Source organism: Crocuta crocuta, unplaced genomic scaffold (assembly GCF_008692635.1).
Source record: "Crocuta crocuta isolate KB4526 unplaced genomic scaffold, BGI_CrCroc_1.0 scaffold102, whole genome shotgun sequence".
Lineage (NCBI taxonomy): Eukaryota > Metazoa > Chordata > Mammalia > Carnivora > Hyaenidae > Crocuta > Crocuta crocuta.
In genome coordinates this window covers 13,222,252-13,244,333 of record NW_027530019.1, presented here as the reverse complement: position 1 = coordinate 13,244,333, position 22,082 = coordinate 13,222,252, and the positions used below count along the sequence as shown (strand labels likewise).

The 22,082-nt window shown below is 45.2% G+C and overlaps 1 protein-coding gene across 3 annotated transcripts in view; it reads left to right on the top strand.

The window, feature by feature from the left end:
* EIF2AK4 (eukaryotic translation initiation factor 2 alpha kinase 4) overlaps positions 1-22,082 on the top strand; it is a 97,834-nt gene that overhangs the window by 61,443 nt on the left and 14,309 nt on the right. For all 3 annotated transcript variants that reach the window (XM_077764698.1, XM_077764697.1, XM_077764699.1), the window contains 12 exons: positions 535-771; positions 2,379-2,454; positions 2,949-3,070; positions 6,921-6,970; positions 7,923-8,091; positions 9,335-9,451; positions 10,612-10,677; positions 13,765-13,935; positions 14,511-14,645; positions 18,783-18,890; positions 19,505-19,633; positions 21,190-21,276. In XM_077764698.1, coding sequence (XP_077620824.1) covers positions 535-771; positions 2,379-2,454; positions 2,949-3,070; positions 6,921-6,970; positions 7,923-8,091; positions 9,335-9,451; positions 10,612-10,677; positions 13,765-13,935; positions 14,511-14,645; positions 18,783-18,890; positions 19,505-19,633; positions 21,190-21,276 — 1,467 coding nt within the window. The remainder of the gene's footprint in view (positions 1-534; positions 772-2,378; positions 2,455-2,948; positions 3,071-6,920; positions 6,971-7,922; positions 8,092-9,334; positions 9,452-10,611; positions 10,678-13,764; positions 13,936-14,510; positions 14,646-18,782; positions 18,891-19,504; positions 19,634-21,189; positions 21,277-22,082) is intronic.

The window sequence follows — 22,082 nt, the reverse complement described above, 5'->3', positions numbered from 1 at the left end:
GTTCAGGGTATTTTCAAATAGCTCCCTACTTAATGAGGTAGTGGCTGTGAGGTCATAAGAAATGAGTAACAAATCAAGAGAATTCCAGGGAATGATGTTAATACAGGTAACATAAATGGAGAAGGAAAAATGAGAACAAGACATAAGGATCCCAGTAGTACTACGCATTATCATTTTTACTAAAATTAGGCATCTGGGGGTAATTGGTGTATGTGCCTAACCTAGGGCCTAAATTCTGCCTCTCTGTTGTTGCTGAGTTGAGGATCTGCTGGTTGTTTAGAACAGTAAGGTATACTAAGGGCCTTTGCCTTTGGAGAAACACTCCCATTACTCCGTCTCCCAACTCTGTGGCCATAATGCGGTGCAGGGGGAGAAATGACAGATTGAGAGATTTCACAACTACCACTTACAGTGCACCATCTCAGTGCAAGAAGTGTGGTGTCTTTTCTCGACCTGAACCCACCGCCAGCTCGTCACAGTTCCGGAGCATCATCTGTGGCATCCGGTCACCAGCGTGCCTGGGTTTCATTGCAGAAATCCGTCATCTCCTGGCTGTTGAACCACGATCCTGCCAAGCGGCCCACGGCCACAGAACTGCTCAAGAGTGAGCTGCTGCCCCCACCCCAGATGGAGGAGTCGGAGCTGCACGAGGTTCTGCATCACACCCTGGCCAACGTGGACGGCAAGGCCTACCGCACCATGATGGCCCAGATCTTCTCCCAGCGCGTCTCCCCCGCCATTGATTACACCTATGACAGCAACATGCTAAAGGTGGGCTTGAGGGCTTGAGCTCAGCTTCCTAAAGAGAGCTCAGCTTGGTTACTTTAGTTTTCATGGATTCCTTTAATGCCTCCAGCGTATGTTCTTACTCGGAGGTCTGTATATGCAAAATGTGTGCATATGCATTATTCTGGGAAGAGCCACACTTTTTTTTTTTAATGTTTTATTTTTGAGAGAGACACAGAGGCAGAGTGGGAGTGGGAAAGGGGCAGAGAGAGAGGGGTAAACAGAGAATCCGAGTTAGGCTCCAGGCTCTGAGCTATCAGCACAGAGCCCGACTCGGGGCTCGAACTCATAAGGCGTGAGATCATGACCTGAGCCGAGGTCGGATGCTCAACGAGCTGAGCCACCCAGGCACCCCTGGGAAGAGCCATACTTGTAATTACTTAACTGTACGGAGTTCCCGACCCATTCCCCTCTCCATCCACCTAAGAGATGAAGCAGCATGCTTTTAGACACTGAACCCTGGCCCACCTGCCCAAAGCCAAAAGCATCTAACCAGTTCAAATCCATATCACGGGGTCAGTTGCTCCCAATGCTGGCTGCACCTGGAGGTGTACCTGAGAGCTGCTAGGGCAGTTCCGACGCTAGGGCCCTACATCTGATCTAGGGGCTTGGAATCTCCAGATGTCAGGCCCTCCAAGTGTTTGTTTAAAAACAAAACCAGTCTGGAATAAAACAGCAAAATTTGAAAAAGTTGCATGGATGAATGACATATTTGGTAAATCCTCTGTATGTTTTTGCATGCTTGAAAGAAGTAGAGCAGTCAAGAAAGTAGTGGTGAGGTTTGTGGAAGATGAGTGTACTCCTCACGGGCCAAACCTGTTTTTGCTGGCTGGCATTATGAGAAAGCTGTTTACAGGATTATAGGTGGCTTGATATTTTTGTCATTTTGCTTGTTGGTTGTTTCTAAATTTTCTCTAGTGAAATGGTGTTACTTGCATCATAAGAAACAAATGAAAAGAAAGCTTTTTATAAAATAGAGAAATGCCTTGTAGCTTTCAAGGGGCTCACCATGGATCACCTTAGTATGTGGGAGGGGGCCAGATGCTGTTACGTGTTTGATGGCTCCGTGAGAATTGCATCCCTGAGAATCCTTGGGGAGAAAGTGTTGTTTGGTTAGCTCTCTCTGAAAGGTGTAGTTCAGCATGGTTAAGAGTCTGGACTTTGAGCTGTAGGTGGCCGTCTTCAAGATGGGCCATTTTCTTCCCTCCTTGAGCATGCTCACAAAGGGACTCACTTATCAACATCTTTTTTATTTATACATTATAAAAAAAATTTTTTAACATTTATTTTTGAGAGAGAGAGGCAGAGCATGAGCAGGGGTGGGGCAGAGAGACAGGGAGATAGAGAATCTGAAGCAGGCTCCGGACTTTTTGTCAGCACACAGCCTAACGTGGGGCTCGAACTCACAAACCATGAGATCATGACCTGAGCTAAAGTCAGACACAACCAACTGAGCCACCCAAGCGCCCCTCAACATTTCTTTTAAATGTGTATGTGTAGCTTGCAGTAACCATCAACAGTGCTTATTCCTAGGCCCCCAAGAGAATCTTTTGATTTGGCTTCTGATGATGTATTAATTGGTCATATTTTAGGGCAGCTTCTCCATCCGTACAGCCAAGATACAGCAACATGTGTGTGACACCATCGTCCGCATCTTTAAAAGACACGGTACGTCCTTTAAAAAAAAAAAAACAAACCCTAGGCCTTCTCAAAAAGTGTCCTGTTTCATCATTAGAAAGTACTGTTAATTAAAAAAAAAAATACTGTTAATAGATTTGGGCGCGACTATATTTTATTTTTAAATTCAGTAACAGGCACTCGACATCATGTGAAACTTAAGCTTATTTTTAACACTCAGCTTACTGAGAGGAGAACATTTGAACAATTACAATTTGAATATTACAGCCTTGCTACTAAAATACTGTTGGTTGGTGGCGTCAGAAATAAGATTATGTTAAAAAAAAAAAGAAAGAATGAAGTCTACGTTAACAAACTTAATAGATGAGCTGTCCGTGAGGGAAGTGAGAGAACCAGAGACAGCTTGGTGCTGGTTTCAGTGGCCAGTAGCCTAGTACTTACCTGTCAGGTTCATGTTCATATTCACTTGCCTCCTAGGAAGAATGAGAACATGATGCTTAGTTATTTTTTCTGACTTGATGTAGGAGCTGTCCAGCTGTGCACGCCACTCCTGCTTCCCCAAAACAGGCAAATATATGAGCACAACGAAGCCGCCTTATTCATGGACCACAGCGGGATGCTGGTGATGCTTCCTTTCGACCTGCGGGTGAGGCTGGGAAGGCCCTGGGACAGGCTGGAGGTCATGTCTGGTCACAGGTGGCGACTGTGTTACAGGTTGATCCCTGCCCATCATGTTTTCCCCTAGGCTTCTGTTCTAAATATCACCTTTAAGAAACACATTCTTCAGGGAGTTATTGGGGTAAGAGCATTCCTGGAATTTAGTACACGTTTGACCTTGTGAACGTCCACCTCGCTTGTAGAGCAAGTGCATTTGACCCTGGGATGCCACATCGGCACCTGAGTGTCAAGCTCTGCCGAGTGACCGCAGCAGGTTGACCTGGCCAAGTCAGACAGATAAATGCAGATTTTTTTTCTTTACCTCCTAACTAGATCATCACTAAATTCTTAACATGTTAATGTGGAGAACAATTAAATTCTAATTGCCAGTGTGTCTGCTAATTAGGTGTGCTGAATTTTGCTCATGCTCGCTTGCTCCTGATCCCCGGGGCTCCCTCTGACAGCAGCGTTCTTACGGGTGATGGTGCTAGCTGCTGACAAGCCGTCTGCAGCTCTGAACATGCCTAAGGCAGACCACAGTAACTCCCCTTTTGCACAGAAAGTACTGCCAAGTAGGGAGAGGAGCAAAGGCTGTAATCAGTCAGTTCTCAGAAGAGAAAATGCACGGGGCTGGTGAACTTCTGAAAAGATGGTCAGCCTCCTGCATAATAAGGAAGTGCAAAGAACAGTTATCTCAATTTCACCCAACAGAAGATAAAAATATTGAAATTGCTACACTTAAAACTGGCTGTTACTCTGTAGATATTAGGAGACTAAACTACAAATCTTATTTTAAAATTTATGTTATCGGGGTGCCTGGGTGGCTCTGTCGGTTGAGAATCCGACTTTGGCTCAGGTCACGATCTCACCGCTCGTGGGTTCGAGCCCTGCATTGGGCTCTGTCCTGACAGCTCAGAGCCTGGACCCTGCTTTGGATTCTGTGTCTCCCCCTCTTTCTGCCGCCCTCCCTGCTCATGCTCTGTCTCTCTCTGTTTCTCAATAATAAATAAATGTTAAAAAATTAAAAATTAAAAAAACCTGGCTAGTTACTTTGTAGATATTAGGAGACTAAAGTACAGATCTTTTTTAAAGTTTGTTTTATTGGGGTGCCTGAGTGGCTCAGTCATTTAAGTGTCTGACTTCAGCTCAGGTCATAATCTCACAGCTTGTGAGCTCAAGGCCCACGTCAGGCTTTGTGCTGACAGCATGGAGCCTGCTTTGGATTCTGTGTCTCCATTTCTCTCTGCACCCCCCAACCCCTCCTGGCTTGTGCTCTGTCTCTCAAAAAACAAACACTAAAAATTTTTTTTAAATGATCAAGTTCATTTTATATATTTTGAGAGAGAGAGCAAGCTTTGGAGGGGCAGAGAGAGGGAGAGAGAGAATCCCAAGCAGCCTCTGTGCTAGTAGTGTAGAGCCCTGTGTGGGGCTTGAACTCAGGAACAGTGAGACCCATGACCTGAGGCAAAATGAGAGTTGGCTGCTTAACCAACTGAGCCACTCAGGTGCTCTTACAGTGCAGATTTTTAAACTTGAGCTCCCTTTATGTAAGTTAATACTCAGTCCTCCCAAATAAAAAGTGAGTACCTTTGAAAATTTGATTCATAGTTAATGGTCCTGGATCAGATCTCTTGGGGCAATAAATAAATTTATTTTATTTAAAAAAATATTTTTTATGTTTTATTTATTTCTGAGAGAGAGAGAGGCAGCGTGAGCAGGGGAGGGTCAGAGAGAGAGGGAAGTACAGAATCTGAAGCAGGCTCCAGGCTCTGGCTGTCAGCACAGAGCCCGACGTGGGGCTTGAACCCATGAACCGTGAGATCATGACCTGAGCTGAAGTTGGATGCTTAACTGACTGAGCCACCCAGGCGCCTCTGAAATTGATTTTATAAGTTGTGGTTATTATTAGTGGGTGGTTAAGAACTTCCAGAAGATCATGGAAAAAATCAGGGAGTTCATCAAAAGAGATTAGATCCATTTTGACTGCATTATTATAAATGACACTTTAAAAACATTCAGTTAGAGGCGCTGGGTGGCTCAGTCAGCTGAGAGTCCAACTCTTGATTTTGGCCAAAGTCATGATCCCAGAGTCATGGGATCCAGCCACACATCGGGCTCCCCACTGAACATAGAACCTGCTTGAGATTCTCTCTCTGTCTTCTTCTGTTCTCTCTCTTGTGCTTTCTCTCTCTCAAATAAATAAATTAAATTTTAAAAAACCAGTCAGTTCTTTATATAATTCATATTATTTATACTAGCCAAGATATGGAAGCAGCCCAAGTGTCCACTGATAGTTGAGTGGATAAAGAAGATGTGATATATACATAAAGTGGAATATTACTCAGCCATAAAAGATGCAATCTTGCTATTTGCCTCTAGATGGAACTTAGATTATGCTAAGTAAAATACATCAGAGAAAGACAAATACCATGTGATTTCACTTAAATGTGAATCTAAAAACCAAACTCTTAAATACAGAGACTAAACTGGTGATTGCCAGAGGCAGGGAGGCCAGGGAGCCCGGAGAGGAGAAGGCGGAGGTTTGGGCAAAGTAGATAAAAGGAAAAAAAAAAATCATAGGTAGCCAAATACAGTAAAACCTTGGATTGCAAGTAACTTCCTCTGTGAATGTTCCACAATACAAGCAAACCAACCTTCCTTTCCTTTCCTCTCCTCTCCTCTCCTCTCCTCTCTCTCCTCTCTCCCCTCTCCCCTCTCCGCTCTCCCCTCTCTCCCTCCTCTCTTTCTCCACTCTCCCTCTTCTCTCCCCTCTCTCTCCTCTCTCTCTCCTCTCTCTCTCCCTCTCCNTGTCAGCACAGAGTCCATCGTGGGGCTCGAACTCACAAACCATGGGATCATGACCTGAGCTGAATTCAGTTACTCAACTGACTGAGCCACCCAGGCGCCCCAGGAGCAAACATTTCTAATAAATTTTAACTTTATAAATGAGTGATGTCTCGCAACATGAGTAATACATGATGCCGAATGTCACATGATCACAACTGACACAATAGTTCTTGAAAGTTGCTTTGATATACAAGTGCTTTGGATTACAAACATGTTTCCAGAACTAATTATGCTCACGAACCAAGATTTTACTGTGTAACCTGTGCTGATCTTACTGAATGTAATGTGGCATCATAAAATTGGACAGAGTGGATTTAATTAAAAGTGGGTTTTTCTCCAGGCACCTGGTTGGCTCAGTCAGTTGAACTTCCAATCTTACTTTGGGCTCAGGTCATAATTGCAAGGTTTGTGGGATCAAGCCCAACATCGGGCTCTGTGCTGAGATTGCTGGAGCCTGCTTGGGACTTGCTCCCTCTCTCTCTCTGCCCAGACTTTCAAATACATTTTTTAAAAAAGTGAGTTTCCTCAAGTTTAAAAACCTGAGAAATGTCACAGTGAATAAGGTTGGTAGCACATCCCTCAGTAGGGTCTACTGTTGACTGACCGACTCAGGAACATTTCAAGAAATGTGAATGGTGGGCAGTGCCCAACTCTGCATATACTGAAAACGACTGAATCGTATACTTTATTCTTTTTTTAAATTTACTTTTTAATTTACATCCAAGTTACTTAACATAAAGTGGAACAGTCATTTCAGGAGGAGATTCCTACTGCCCCTCACCCATTTAGCCCATCCCCCCTCCCACAACCCCTCCAGTAACCCTCTGTTTGTTCTCCATATTTAAGAGTCTCTCATGTTTTGACTGAATCACACACTTTAAAAGGGTGAACTTTATAGTATGAGTCATATCACAACAAAGCTGTTCTTAAAAACCCCAAAAGAGTGGTTTTTGGCACATTTTGACATCGACCTTTGAAACTTTGCTTTTCAGGTTCCTTTTGCAAGATACGTTGCGAGAAACAATATATTGAATTTGAAACGGTACGAAACAATGGGGGTTTTGGTTTCATTTGGTGGATGTGGGAAAGAAACCAAAGGAGAATGTTTTATCATCTGTGCTCCTGATACAGCAAAGAACATGGGGCTTGAATTTTGCGTTTAAAGTCATGAGCTTGGAGTATGATGAAAATACCCAGCCACAGCACCCCCTTTTAATAAAAGGGTGACACAGGCTGTCAGCCTTCTCTTGAGAACAAACGTAGCAGTTGGGTAGGTTCCCCCAAGCTCCCTCAGTCTCTTCCGAGCCTTCAAATGTCCCCAAGCAACATAACTAATTATTTTCACAAACGGGTGCTTGACAAAAACATCTGGCGGCTCTGGATCACAGATGGCCCCTTGTAAACCTTAATTAGAGGGACAAACGGCTAGTGGTCTTTGTGTGAAAACTGCCTACGCAGGTAACTGAACAAAAGGTGCTTGTAGAGAAGGATAAAGCCAGCAGGAATGCACAACGCCGAGGACCTCCAGGCACTTGGCAGCGGAAAAGGGTTTTCTGTACATTCAGATACCATGGGGGTCAAACAGCGAGATCTTCGTAAACGAGAGCGGTATCGTTGCCAACGAGGCACCCTGCTTTAAAGCGCCTTTCTTCACAGGACGTCAGGGCCCTTTACGCATGCTTTTACTCTCAGCTGCAAGCGAACAATTCATTAACGGGGTCCTATGGTGCTCACTGTGCAGAAAGCGAGCACTAAAGGTAACATTATTTCTTGCGTGCAACTTCATCTCTGTTTCAGATGTTAAAAAACAAATGAAGCCCCGTAGTTTAATAGTGGCAACAACCCTAGGAAGTGGCCCCTGAATCTCTCTTTAAGGCCTCCTGCTCCTCCCACTGGTTCGTTTCCTCGTATTTCTTTTCTCTTGTTCCACAGCCTCTTACGTCTGTTTGATTCCAGGAAGCAGGGACCTTGTAAATCTGGGTTTCTCTCTCCAGATACTGCATAGAACGTGTGTTCAGACCTCGCAAGTTAGACCGATTTCATCCCAAAGAGCTTCTGGAATGTGCGTTTGATATTGTCACGTCTACCGCCAGCAGCTCCCTGCCCACCGCAGAAATCATCTACACGATGTGTGAAATCATCCAGGAGCTCCCAGCGCTTCAGGTGACGTTCCAGAGTCTAACGCGCCCACGTCATCCTGCTGGATTCCTCCACCCTGGTGGGGGGCGGTTTGCGCCAGGAAAGGGGAGGGGGTTCATGCTTTAATGAAATCACTAAGAGTTTGATGAAGTTACTTCTGGGTTTCTCTCAGGCTCTTCCCTCTGCCTTGACAGGAATGGGTTTTGTTTTGCTGTCTTTTGAGGGAAGGGCATTGTTTCTCTGCCCATTCTTTGAAAATGCAAGAAATCGGCTAGGGTTCCTAGGATTCTTTTAGTACGTAGGGTGCTTTTAGTGCATTCACCCTGTTCAGAACCCTCTGTGACTCTCCTACACCCCACCCTGTCTCTCAGCTCCTCAACTTCACTTTTCATCGAGCTTGCATCCTCCCTCGCCAGTAGAGACTGCTCCTGGCATAAATGTTTGCTCTCCTCAGGCCTTCCCTCCGCGTCGCACACGCGGGCCCACTCACCCCCACCTCCGTGCCAGTCGTGTTGTTCTTGTCTAGAAAGACCTCTCTTCCCAGCTGTCATTTGCACTCCCGTGCAGACAGGCGGGACTGTCCCCTCATCGGTTGGCCAGCCACCTTGCATTCTCAACTCAAATAGCCCCCGAGGTGAGACGCCACCTGCTGGTTCAGGGCAGAGCTGTTGTGTCCGCTTTTCTGTACACCCCGCCGCACGAAGCTCACGGCTCTGTGAACGCTCACTAATTACCTCAGGTGGACAAAAGTCACGACATCTGTTCCACCAGCCCTCCTCAAACGTCCATTGCTATTGAACCAGATCCTCTCCCTCTTTGAAATCTGTGTGAACTCACTTAAGCTTTTCACCATGGCTGAAAACCAAAGCATTTTGGATCTGTATGTTAAGCATACGACTTGAGCTCAGGTCATGATGTCACGGTCCGTGAGTTCCAGCCCCACGTCAGGCCCTGTGCCGACAGCTCAGAGCCTGGCGTCTGCTTCTGGTTCTGTGTCTCCCTTTCTCTCTGCCCCTCCCCTGCTTGTGCTCTTTTCTCTCTCTCAAAAATAAACATTTTTTAAAAAGGTGTCTGATTATATTGTACTCTGATTATGACAATGTAAAAGCAGTGTTAATGAAAAATTAAACTAGAAGGCAGTATGCCAAAATTCAGTCTTCCCACAATGCCCTGCAGGGATGGTAAGTTGGTGATAAGATTCTGGATTTGGTCGTGTACCTATACTACCTTCATAATGAAACTAATATTTTTTTCTCTTGTATCCTAGGAAAGAAATTACAGTATTTACTTGAACCATACCATGTTATTGAAAGCAATCCTCTTACACTGTGGGATCCCAGAAGATAAACTGAGTCAAGTCTATGTTATTCTGTATGATGCTGTGGTAAGCATTTAATTACTTCGATTTGAGATTGATGGATAATGGTAGTTCATAAGTATTTTCTTGGTGATGTAACCATAAATCTGAATTTTTATGACTTTTATCGCCTTCCCTCATTGCTCTAAGGTTAAAAAAAACAACAACAATTGGAGTGTCTGTATTGAGAAGAAAAGGCTGATGCTCTGCCCTTAGTTCTTCCAACCCACCCATACTTCTCAGTCAGCTTATAGATTTGGACCAGCTGAATTGGGGAGAGTGGTCTTGAGCTCAATTGGGCCTCCTTTAGCACCTCTTTCCTCTGGGGCTGGGGCAGCACCATGTCCATTTACTCTTCCTTATTTAGCTGCGCTGTAGTATTCATTAGTCTCTAGGATTTTTTTTTAAGTTTATTTATTTTGAGAAAGAGAGAGAGAGAGAGCGCATGAGCAAGGGAGGGGCAGAGAGAGGGAGAGAGAGAATCCCAAGCAGCCTCTGTGCTGTCAGTGCAGAGCCCCATGTGGGGCTCGAACTCGTGAACCGTGAGATCATGACTTGAGCTGGGATCAAGAGTCAGGTGCCCAACCAACTGAGCCTCCCAGGCACGCCCTCCCCACCCCCACCCCCCACCCAACCCTNTCCCAAGCCTAACTAGCTTTTCTGTTATCTGACAGGTATGCGTCAAGGGCCCTGATGTTACTGTCCGTTTCCCAGTGGTGCTTTACCCCCAAGTGTTGGTGCTGCTGGGCAGTAGCAGGCATACTCCGTCAGTCGGACACTGGCAGGAACCCCCAGGATTGTGCAGGGGAGCCCCATGTCATTCCTGTTCCTATCGCACAGCCACAGCCTCGTTGCCGGCGTGGGACGCGATGCCCGCAGCCTGGCTGCACATGGCTTTTGTTTGGGGAACAGAGATCAGTTACTCCCGGGCCATCCAGACACACCCCGGTTCGGCCCGTCCAGCTCGGGGTTGCCTCGCCATCCAGCAGGCGCAGCCTACCCCTTTTAATTCTTTCATGGGAATTGGAAAAAAGAAGTTTCTTCTGATCACAGGAGTAATCCATCCTTCATGATTAGAGTGCAGTTTGTCTGGACTGAGGCTATCCTTGTCAGCATTAGCCTGGAAATTGTATCTTGTTCAGGGCCCAACTGGGTGACTCTCACTGTAACCTTTCTCTCCACATTAGACCGAAAAGCTGACGAGGACGGAAGTGGAAGCCAAGTTTTGTAATTTGTCTTTGTCATCTAACAGTGTAAGTACCTTGTCATGGCGTTACTCCACCTGTCTCTGTAACTTTGTGATACCAGAGAGTGTCCCCAAATTCTCGCGGCCGCGAAGCAGTGGCGCTCCCTGTCAACTCACAGACGGGTTTCCCTTGAGGGTCAGTAGGTACCATGGTGACTTCCGGGGTCAGGGGAAGGGAGCCTTGCTCTGTGACCCAAGCCTGCTTCTCCATGCTGCTGCTTCATGTGCCACCATCGTCCCCTTCTTTCTTGATCCCCAGATGCTTTGCTCGCCCACTGTGCACAGATCCTTCTGGGTCCGTCCCCCTACCCCCCCACACCGTCTCCTAACACCTCAGAGTTGAGTTAAAGCTCCTGCCTTCCCAGTACGTTTCCTTCTCCTGAAACCTTAACATTTGATCACAGTGGCAGTATATCTCATGGGGTATACAGGTTTGTCCTGTTCTCTCACAGACTTCGGATGGGTCTCTGATCTTTGACACCGTACACCTCCCCCCCTTCATGGAGTCACTGAATAAGACGATAGGGGTTTCTGACATTTTTCTGAATATTTGTACAAGAAGAGCTGCTGCTTTCAACTTCTCCTAGAACCTCTCTAACCTTGGTCAGGCACTCAGTTACAGGAGCTTGTGATGACCAGCAAATTCACGTATGAGAGAGATTAAAATATGATGGTACACAGGCTGGGCAGAGGTGTTCGTTCTTTGGGGCCCTGCGGTGTGGCAGGCAGGCAGGCATAGCGCTGGGGATATAAAGGAGTCCATGGGAAGAGTCCACACACTGCTGTCAACCCACTTCGTACTGGCCATGAGGGGATCCGTGCAGCGTATAACTACCCATGGCTGTCCAACACAACTTGCACACACGGGGCACACCCAGACCACAGCGCAAAGCAGTCAGCACACAGTTCGCAGTTGTAGGGAGAGTAAACTAGATTATATTGCGCTAGGAGTTCTAGAAATTAATTTAGCCAGCTTTACTTTTAGATGTTAAATATTGGAGGAGATATCCACGAAACACAAAGTGACCGGTGCTATAATTAATATTTTGACATGAAGCATAGTACGTACGTAATGCTGCAGGCCACGTACACAGCACATACCGAGGAGCCGAGAGAATCCCGTAGATAAATGGCACAAAGAATGTACTCAAGAAACTGCCCAAGCCAGCAGTTCCTTACCTGAAGGTTCAGGCCCAAAGGTTCTTAGAACTAAATGTCACATCTCAGAACTACTTCACACTCCAACGTGATGATAGCTGCATCAGTTGCCCAAATATCAGCCTCTTTTTGTTAAATCTCTGGTTACTTGATTTGAAGTTACACACTTGATTAGCTTAAAAGGGGAGGAATTAGCACTTAATAAAGACATTTAGTGCTCTCATTATTTAAAAATAGAACTCTAAGGATATTAGAAAAGCAGGTCGAAATATTGCAAGCCAGTGTCTGTCCCACTTTTGTGGTTTTACCAATGAAGTACCTCCAGCGCAAAGAGATTTTGTGACTTGTTCAAAATCACTTGGAGTTTGTTGATGACGGGCTGAAGGAGCCAGATCTGGGGATATTGACTCTACTGCTTTTGTAGCTTATTCGTGGTGTAATTTATTGTTAAAATTTGAGAAGAAATAGTCTTTTATTTTAAGAAAAAAAAATCTAATAAGGAAATTGAGACTATAACGCTTTTTAGATTTTTAAAAAACAAGTAATTTATGATTGTATATTTTTTACTAATAATTTTTAAAAATTTACGTCCAAGTTAGTTAGCATACAGTGCAACAATTTCAGGAGTAGATTCCTTAATGCCCCTCACCCATTTGGCCCATCCCCCCTCCCACAACCCCTCCAACAACCTTCTGTTTGTTTTCTATATTTAAGAGTCTCTTATGTTTTGTCCCCCTCCCTGTTTTTATATTATTTTTGCTTCCCTTCCCTTATGTTTATCTGTTTTGTATCTTAAAGTGCTCATATTAGTGAAGTCATAGATTTGTCTTTTTTTAATTTCGCTTAGCATAAATAATACCCTCTTGTTCCATCCATGTAGTTGGAAAAGGTAAGATTTCATCTTGTTGATTGCCAAGGAAAACTCCATTGTATATATAAACCACATCTTCTTTATCCATTCATCCACTGATGGACATTTGGGCTCTTTCCAAACTTTGGCTGCTATGGATAGCGCTGCTATAAACATGGGGGTACATGTGCCCCTTTGAAACAGCACACCTGTATCCTTTGGATAAATACCTAGTAGTGCAATTGGTGTATTGTAGGGTAGTTGTATTTTTAATTTTTTGAGGAACCTCCATACTGTTTTCCAGTGTGGCAGCACCGTATGATTATTATATTAAATAGGATTAAGCTGAGTCTTCATTCAGCTCTTAGTTTCCATGTGCCAGTTTAGTTTTGAACCAGGTTATAATTCTGTAGTCTTAAAATAGCTAGAATTTTATTTAACTCCCAGAAGCAAAAGTGGGAATTTTCTTTCTGGTTTGTGACCATAGTTACTTCCTCCACCTGCTGTGCCAGGGACTGGGAGGGGCCCATAGAAAATCTCTAGCCACTGCCCTCCTGTGGAAGATCATGGGTGCAGCGGCTGGGAGCTGGGGTGGCAGTGTAAGTCAAAGGGAGGGAAGGATCTGGAGGTGGCCTGCAGGAGGTGACACCCGAGCTGCGCCCCAGGGCTCCAAACAAACAAGACTTACTCCAGCAAAGGGAGGAGGAATTTCTGGCTGTTTCGGAGTAGAATGAGAACCACTGAGACTTTACCTTCCCACCCCCCATTTCTGCAGTAACAGGAGTGGCTGAGAATGAGGAAGGGCTTGCATATCTGTAATGGTGGCTCTCCTGAGGGCGAGGCTCTGCTCTGCCGGGTCAGCATCAACTGGGAGCAGGTGCCAGAAACACTTGGATGAGGTCCTTCCAATGTTGGAAAAGAATAATCTTAGGATCCTAGTAAAGGCTAAAATCGCCTCTGACCACAGAAATCCCTCCCCGTGGAGGTGCAGAAGCTTTGCCATGACCCCCATGTGTCTGAAACACCCTGCAAAGTGCGTCTTCCCTAACGCAGATTGGAAGCTAAATGTGCCTCTTTGCTTCCCAGCTGTATCGACTCTACAAATTTATTGAGCAGAAGGGAGATTTGCAAGATCTAATGCCAGCAATAAATTCATTAATAAAACAGAAAACAGGCGTTGCCCAGTTGGTGAAGTATGGCTTAAAAGATCTAGAGGAGATTGTTGGACTTCTGAAGACCTTCGGCATAAAGTTACAGGTTTGGCAACTGTAGGGTTCTAGTATGGGTTTGTAGCATTAGCACAAGGGAGAGATGGGTCTTTAAGTTAATGTGAGTAAGGGTTTTATTTTTCCAGAATTCTGCTTTCCATATTTTGGAACTTATGGTATCTAGTAATTTTGGCTTAAGTGAGTATTTCCTTGCACACATCATGATTCCTATTGAATAGCAATTCTGCTTCAGCAAAGTAGTGATTTTTTTTTTTTTTTTTTTTAATGTTTAATTTTGAGAGAGACAGAGACAGAGCACGAGTAGGGGAGGGTCAGAGAAGGGTGGGAGGGACATAGAATTTGAAGCAGGTTCCAGGCTTTGAGCTGTCAGCAAAGAGCCTCATGCGGGGCTTGAACTCACAAACTGGGAGATCTTGACCTGAGCCAAAGTCCGGACGCTTAATGGACTGAGCCACCCAGGTGCCCCAAAGTGGTGATTTTTGAAGAGAGCAGAGTTTCTCAGACTTGGCAGGCTATACTGTGTACCACATCCTACTGATTGCTGTGATGCTATTGATGGAGAACACTGCCCTTGACACGTTTGCGTGCAATTGCACTTCACAGGTCTTGATCAACTTGGGCTTGGTTTACAAGGTGCAGCAGCACAACGGAGTCATCTTCCAGTTTGTGGCGGTCATCAAACGGAGGCAGAGGGCTATATCTGAAATCCTTGCGGCTGGTGGCAGATATGACCTGCTGGTGAGAGCCTGCCCTGTGTTAATTGACTTACTCTGGCATCATTTCATTTCTTAACTTGTGATTTTGAAATATTTCAGACCTTCGGAAACACTGAACCAGTGGTACAAGTGAACACCTGCATGCCTTTTATCTAGGAACAGAAATGTACTGTGAATCACATTTGTAGTGTTTTTAATTTTTATTATTATCTTTAAATGTTTGTTTATTTTGAGAGAGGGAGTGTGTGTGTATGTGTGAGCTCAAACAAGTGGGGTTTGGGGCAGAGAGAGAAAGGGGAGAGAGAATCCCACACGGAGCCCAATGGTGAGGCTCCATCCCACAAACTGTGAGATCGTGACCCGAGCCTCGGTCAAGCATTGAACGCTTAACCAGCTAAGCCACCCAGGCACCTCTAACTTTTATTTTTTTTATTTTATTTTTTTAATGCTTTATTTATTTCTAGGAGAGAGAGAGAGAGACACACAGCGTGAGCAGGGGAGGGTCAGAGAGAGAGGGAGACACAGACTCTGAAACAGGCTCCAGGCTCTGAGCTGGCAGTCAGCACAGAGCCCGACGCGGGGCTCGAACCCACGAACCGCGAGATCATGACCCAAGCGAAAGTCGGACGCTCAACCGACTAAGCCACCCGGGCGCCCCTCTAACTTTTATTTTAAAAGAATTACAAGTTTACAGGAAGTTGCAAAGATGGTACAGAGAGAACTCAATTCCCTTGAATGGTTAAATCTGGCATAACTATCATAAAATATCAAAATCAGGACATGGACATGGGTACACAGTATGGGTATAATTCTTTGCCATTTTATCAAGTGTGTAGAGTCCCGTAAACACCCCCACAATTGAGATAGAGAGCTGTTGTGTCACACGTAGATCTGTTGGTGCTGACGTTTACTAGTTCAAATGAAGTATAGAACCTTTGCCTCCCTTTAAGTCCCTATACCCATCCCCCCATTTATAATATAAATGTCTTAAATATTTCCTCTCCATACATTGAGATCCACGTCAGATAGTGTTACGCTTTTTACTTCAACTGCCAAACTCTTGAGAAACTCAAGAGGAGAAGGATTTCTGGTTTCTGACGAGAAGCGTGCTGTTATTTGAATTTTCCCCTATGGGAAGGTTGGTTTTCACTCAATGTTTTCCTTTGTCTTTAGTTTGCAGTTTGATCACGACATGTCTTGGCGTGACTTTCTTTGGATTCATACTCTTTGGGATTATCTGTTTCTTGAATCTAGAGATTTATGTCCTTTTCCAGCATGGATCCCCACACAGACCCCAGCGGGTTGGCATCAGACACCATAACGTGGGAGCCGGGACTTTCATATCTGCCTGGGCAGTGCTCCCTGAACTGAAGGGTCTCGGACTCCTGCTTCCACCCAAGCAGTAACAAGGCCACCTTCTGAGTGGGAGGGGTGCTGGAGAAAGCAGAGTGGGAGGCTGAACTCGACCTGTAATCCAGCAGTAACAGGGTCTCCTGCCACTTCCCATCCCCCACCCTTCACCATAGCACCAGAGGAGAATGTCTCAAGCATATTATTCTAAGATCTCTTCAGTCTCAGCCTTTTTCCTCTCCTAGGTCTCTGATGACAAATGTTTGAGGTTTTGGCGTATCCCTGAGGTTCTGGGGCATGTGCTTCAGTCCATTTTCTCTCTCCTTCAGATTGAGTCGTTTCTATTGTGTCATCTTCAGTTTCATTGGCTATTTCCTGTGTTATCCCCATTCTGGCTGTTGAGCCCATCTAGAGTTTTTATTTACCTTCTACTTCTTTGCTGAGACTTTGTTTTTTGGTTTGTTTCGTTTGTTTGTTTCAGGACTGTTCATAATGCTTGTTGAAGCATTTTTATGATGATTGATTTAAAATCCTTGTCAGGTAATTCTGACATCTTTGTCATCTTGGTGTTGGTGTCTGTTGTCTTTTCTTTTTTTTTTTTACGTTTATTTTGGGAGAGAGAGAGCAAGCCAGCAAGCATGAATGGGGGAAAGGCAAAGGGGGGCAGGTAGGAAATATCCCAAGCAGGCTCTTCGCTGACAGATGTCCTGCTCGATCCCATGAACTATGAGATTATGGCCTGAGCCAAAACCAACAGTTGCACGCTTAACTGACTGAGCCACCAGGCACCCCTGCTGATTGTCTTTTTTCCCTTTTTATTGTTTATTTTTGAGAGAGAGAGAGAGAGAGAGAGAGAACACGTACACGCAGGAGTAGAGGAGGAGAGGGCAGATGTACAGAGGATCCAGAGTGGGCTCTGCACTGACAGCCCAGAGCCCAGTGCAGGGCTTGAACTGAAGAACCATGAGATCATGACCTGAGCTACACTGAGTTGCTTTACCAATTGAGTCACGCAGGCATGCTGTTGATGGTCTTTTCTTACACATTTTGAGATCTTCATTGTTCTTGCCATGATGCATGATTCTCACTTGTACTCTGGATATTTGAAGTATTAGTTTATGAGACTCGAGCTTAGCTAGACCTTCTGGTTTAGCAGGCCACCTCTGATAGCACACGGCAGTGGCAGCGGGTGCTTGCTAGTCTTGGCTAAGGGTAAAGATTCAGGTTCCTCACTCAGCTTGCTCCCACATCCCTAGGGTGGGAGGGGTGTCTCGTTACTATTTCCCACAAGCCTCTACAGGCCACCTTGTTCCTGCTGGATAGGAGGGAAAGTTCCAGTCTCCGACTCAGCCTGCTCCACTCTTACAGGAAGGGTGGCCTTGTTACCGCTTGGATGGAGGCGGGGTCTGAAATCCTTTGGCTCCTGGCCTCCACCAATGACCGGGGCGGGGGGCGGCGGCACACTACCTCAGGCAGATAAAGTCCTGGCTCCCATTTAGCCTTCTCTGATGCCACCCCGCTGGGACTTGGTAGGAGGCTCCTTACATCTGGGTGAATGTAGGCCCCTGCTTAGCCTTTGTTGGTGGGAGTGGGCCTATGCTTTTTCCTGTGGTGTTTGGCTGGGGCAGGACAGGGGTTTTTTAAACACTTCCTGTCCTCCCAGGGTGCCCCTTTTTTGGTCTAGAGAGAGCAGGTTTCCCTGGGGGCGTCTCTGTTGGTTCTCCTGGGTGTTTCTGGGTTGTCAGTTTCTCCAGCACCCAATCCAAGAAACGTGAAGCAAAGACCGAATTCAGGGAGCTCAGCACCATGTTATTCCTCAGATCCTGTGGTCCCTGGCCAGTCTGCCACCCTCCCTCCACTTGACAGGCTTCTTAGGTTTGTTTTGGAAGTTAATGTCCAGAATTTTTAGCTGTACTTAGCAGGACAAATAGAAGTGTTCCTACCCATCTTGGGTCCAGAATCAGAACCTATATGTGTAATTTTAAATTATCTAACAACATGAAGGAAGTAAAAAGAAACACGTGGGGGACGCCTGGGTGGCTCGGCCAGTTGTGTCCGACTCTTGATCTCAGCTCAGGTCTTGATGTCAGGGTCATGAGTTCAAGCCCTGTGCTGGGCTCCACACTGGGAATGGAGCCTGCTTCAAAGAAAAAAAAAAAAGAGAAACAAGTGGAATTTATTTTAATAATATCTCTTATCCAACACAGAATCAAAAATTTTAAGCTATTTTACTTTTTTCCCTGCATTCAGCTTATATTTAACCCAGTATACCGAAAATACTATTTCAACATGTAATCAGACATCGAAATCACTTTCTAAAATGGCATGTGTGCTTGTTCCCATCTTTCCCTTCCTGTCCCCTCTTCTCTCTCTCTCTCTCGCTCTTGCTCGCTCGCTCTCTCTCNAAAAAAAAAAAAGAGAAACAAGTGGAATTTATTTTAATAATATCTCTTATCCAACACAGAATCAAAAATTTTAAGCTATTTTACTTTTTTCCCTGCATTCAGCTTATATTTAACCCAGTATACCGAAAATACTATTTCAACATGTAATCAGACATCGAAATCACTTTCTAAAATGGCATGTGTGCTTGTTCCCATCTTTCCCTTCCTGTCCCCTCTTCTCTCTCTCTCTCTCTCGCTTGCTCGCTCGCTCTCTCTCACACACACACACACACACACACACACACACGTACTTTTCTGTTGAACCCTTTAATGTTAAGTTGCTGACAAGTGTGTGCCCTTCAGTCATTGCTCGTGACCTCAGTTTCTTGTCTATTTCCTAACCAGAGGTGCATCTTTCTTCACAGATTCCCCAGTTTAGAGGACCGCAGGCTCTGGGGCCCATCCCCACTGCTGTTGGGGTCAGCATAGCTATAGACAAGATATCTGCTGCCATACTCAATATGGAAGAACCTGTAAGTTCCCTTTTGCTTTCCAGTGGGCTTTGAGTGGTCTTTTCACCTTGTAGTCACTTACATGCAGCCCTGGGTGCATATATGCATATGCAGTAGCCCGATGCTTTGCCACAATAGACAAGCCCAAGACTTAGAATCCATCCTTGTGTATGTGTTCTTAGCTGTAGCCAAGGGACCTCAGACAGCTCATCCGTCTTCTCCTGGCCTCACTCTCAACTGTGACACGCTGTGTAAATGTGACTTGTTCCAGCTGTTAGCAGACTCCTTGTCAAAGCCCCTTGTTCAGAAATCCTGCTCTACTCTACAGAGCTATAAATGGTTCTTCTTCCTTTGTGTTTCAGACAAGATTAGTTTCCCCAGAGGAAAAGAAGACTTTCCTGATGGCTCAGGATAGTAGAAAAAATTTCTTTCTAAAAAAGCTAATACAATTTTTTTGACTGCTATTTTTTTCTTTCGTGGGTTTTTTTTTTTTTATTACTAAAGCATTTTGAAGCCAATCCTTGTGCACATATGTTGCTGTACAAGAGCACAGGGTTCTCTTTTCACCCGAGCAGTGCCTCCCTCCCGGTGCTGGTCTCGCTCCTCTAAATGTAACCACTCTGTTTCTGATCCAGGTTACAATCAGCTCTTGTGATCTCCTGGTCGTCAGTGTTGGCCAGATGTCAATGTCCAGGGCCATCAACCTGACGCAGAAACTCTGGACAGTGGGAATCACAGCACAGATCATGTATGACTGGTCGCAGGTAATGAGACCCAAAACCAAAAACAAAAAACAAAAAAAACCCCGCCCATGAGTTGAGTGTGTGCAGTCGCGGCGGCAGTGGCAAATTGTGCCCTCCAGCCTTATGGTAGAGTTCTCTCCAACTCTGCTTCTCTCTGGTTAGTTCCTTCCTGTGTTAGCTTCTCGTTGCTACAGTGGCAAATTACCGCATGTAAACTGTGGTTTACAACCGTCCAGGCTTATTACCTCACGTTTCTGGCATTCACAAGGCTGATACCAGTTTCACTGGGCTCAAGTCAAGGTGTGCTGCTGGGGCTGGTTCTTTCCTGAAGGCTTTAGAGGGGCAAACCCATTCCCTTGACTTCTCCAGTTCCTAGAGCCTCCTGCATCATCCCTTAGCTGTTAGTCCCTTCCTCCACTTTCAAGCTCAGCAGTGTCGAATTTCCTTTCCTCTCTACCTCTCTTTCTGTCCTTAGATCTCTAAGTCTGCCCATCCTGTCTTTCTCTCACAAGGACCCTGGTGATTACACTGATTGTACCCACCTTATCCAGGATAATCTCCCTATCTCAACATCCATAGCACAAAGTTCCTTTTTACCCTTAAAGGCAACCTATTCAGTTTGCAGGGATTAGGCTGGGACATCTTTGCGGAGGCATTACCCAGCCCACCACACTTCTCAAAGGCATTTCATGTCACTACATGTCACTACATGTCCTCAGACCTCCCACAGCAGCCTGCCCTGTGGGATGGAAGTGAGGGAAGCGGGACCCAGAACCTGTGGGCCTTTCAGAAAGGGGGCCTTCAGAGAACATCTGCACCGCCACCAGCAGATCACAGATGGGCCTGTGCTCCCAGTTGATCAAGTCATACACTCGCTCACTTGCTCACCCACACTCGGGTGCCCCAGAGCGAGAAGAGATGCCCAGGGAAACGGAGCCTCCACCCTTACTCCTGCTGCATGCACATCACCTACCATGAGGCTTCCGAGGCTGCTGCAGTCCATTTTTGTGCACGTTATAAGAAACCCCATGTTAGAAATATGTTGGGCAATAATTTTGAATCGTTTGACCGAGCAGCCTCTTCCATTGGTTTCCTTGTTTCATAAATCGTTAAGAGAAGAGCTCTTACAGAAACAGGGACTTCTGTCCTGCACAGTGACATACGCTGCAGGCATCTCCGCTCGGATGCTCACTTGATGTTTCAATCTTGCTTTTCATCGTCCCCTATACTTGCTGCCTCTGCTTTCCTCAAAGGCCTTTTCATTATGCATACGTGTATTGTACAATTTTTGGCACCTTCCATCAAGACTTGAAGCTTTTGAAAACCTCTTTTCGTGTCCTGACCACATTGATTGTTCATGGCCCCTTAGGACATAGTGAATGTTAAGAAAAGCAAGGTTTTTTTTCTCCTTTGAATTCATACTCTTCTGGCTTAATATTTGTATCTCATGGAGTCGGCATGTTTAGTAATTCACTTTGAAAATGCAGTTGAACACCGTGTTTTCAGTCTCTTTAATTACTTGAAGCCACTCTAGGTGTTCTGTGTTTATCTCACACACTGTGGTTTGTTGGTTTCAGTCCCAAGAAGAACTACAGGAATACTGCAGACATCACGAAATCACCTACGTGGCACTTGTCTCAGATAAAGCACGAAGCTACGTCAAGGTACAGACCCAAGGAAATCTTTCCCAGTTCAACAGATTTTCCCAGCTGTGTGTTAACTGCGGAGCACCCGACTTCCCACTGAGGCCCTGGCCTTGGGCATGGGTGGAAATGCATTATTGTACTGGCTGGGCCTATTCTGGGAGAGAGACTACAGCGTAAGAGAGAATCTGAATCTGAATCCTTCCCTTCAAGCATAAAAAAATGCAACAACAGTGGCAGTCGCTTTTTCCTACTTTTCTCCCTTTGCTCCTCTTTTCCATCTAAGAAAACAAGAATAATAACTGCACTGATAGGCTGGTTGGCACAGCCTCTGGCTGTTTCCTAATCAGTTTTACTCTGTTGCATTTAACTTACAAAGTTCAAATATATGCCACCTCTTAATCTTTATTTCTATTTAAAAAAAAAAAATCAACACATTTCTCCCCTTTTAAATCTTTGTCAGGTTTTGGTATCTGTGTAATGTTGGCTTCGTAAATGAATTAGACAGTGTTTTCTCCTCTTCTGCTTTACGGAAGATTTTGTGTAGAATTGGTATTAGTTCATCCTCAAATATTTGGTCAGATTCCCCAGTATAAAGCCACAACGGCCCAGATAGAAAGCCATTCCAGTTGCCTGTTTCTGAATAGATAAGTTTTGGTAGTGTAGATCTTTACCAGAGTGTTTCCATTTCATCTAAATTTTCCAATATTATCTTTCACTGTCTGTGGGAGATGCAGTAATAATCCCCTCTTTCATTCTTGATACTGGTAATTTATGTCTTACCCCCCAACCTGCCCCCACTTTTTTTTTTTTGTAACCACTGGTGA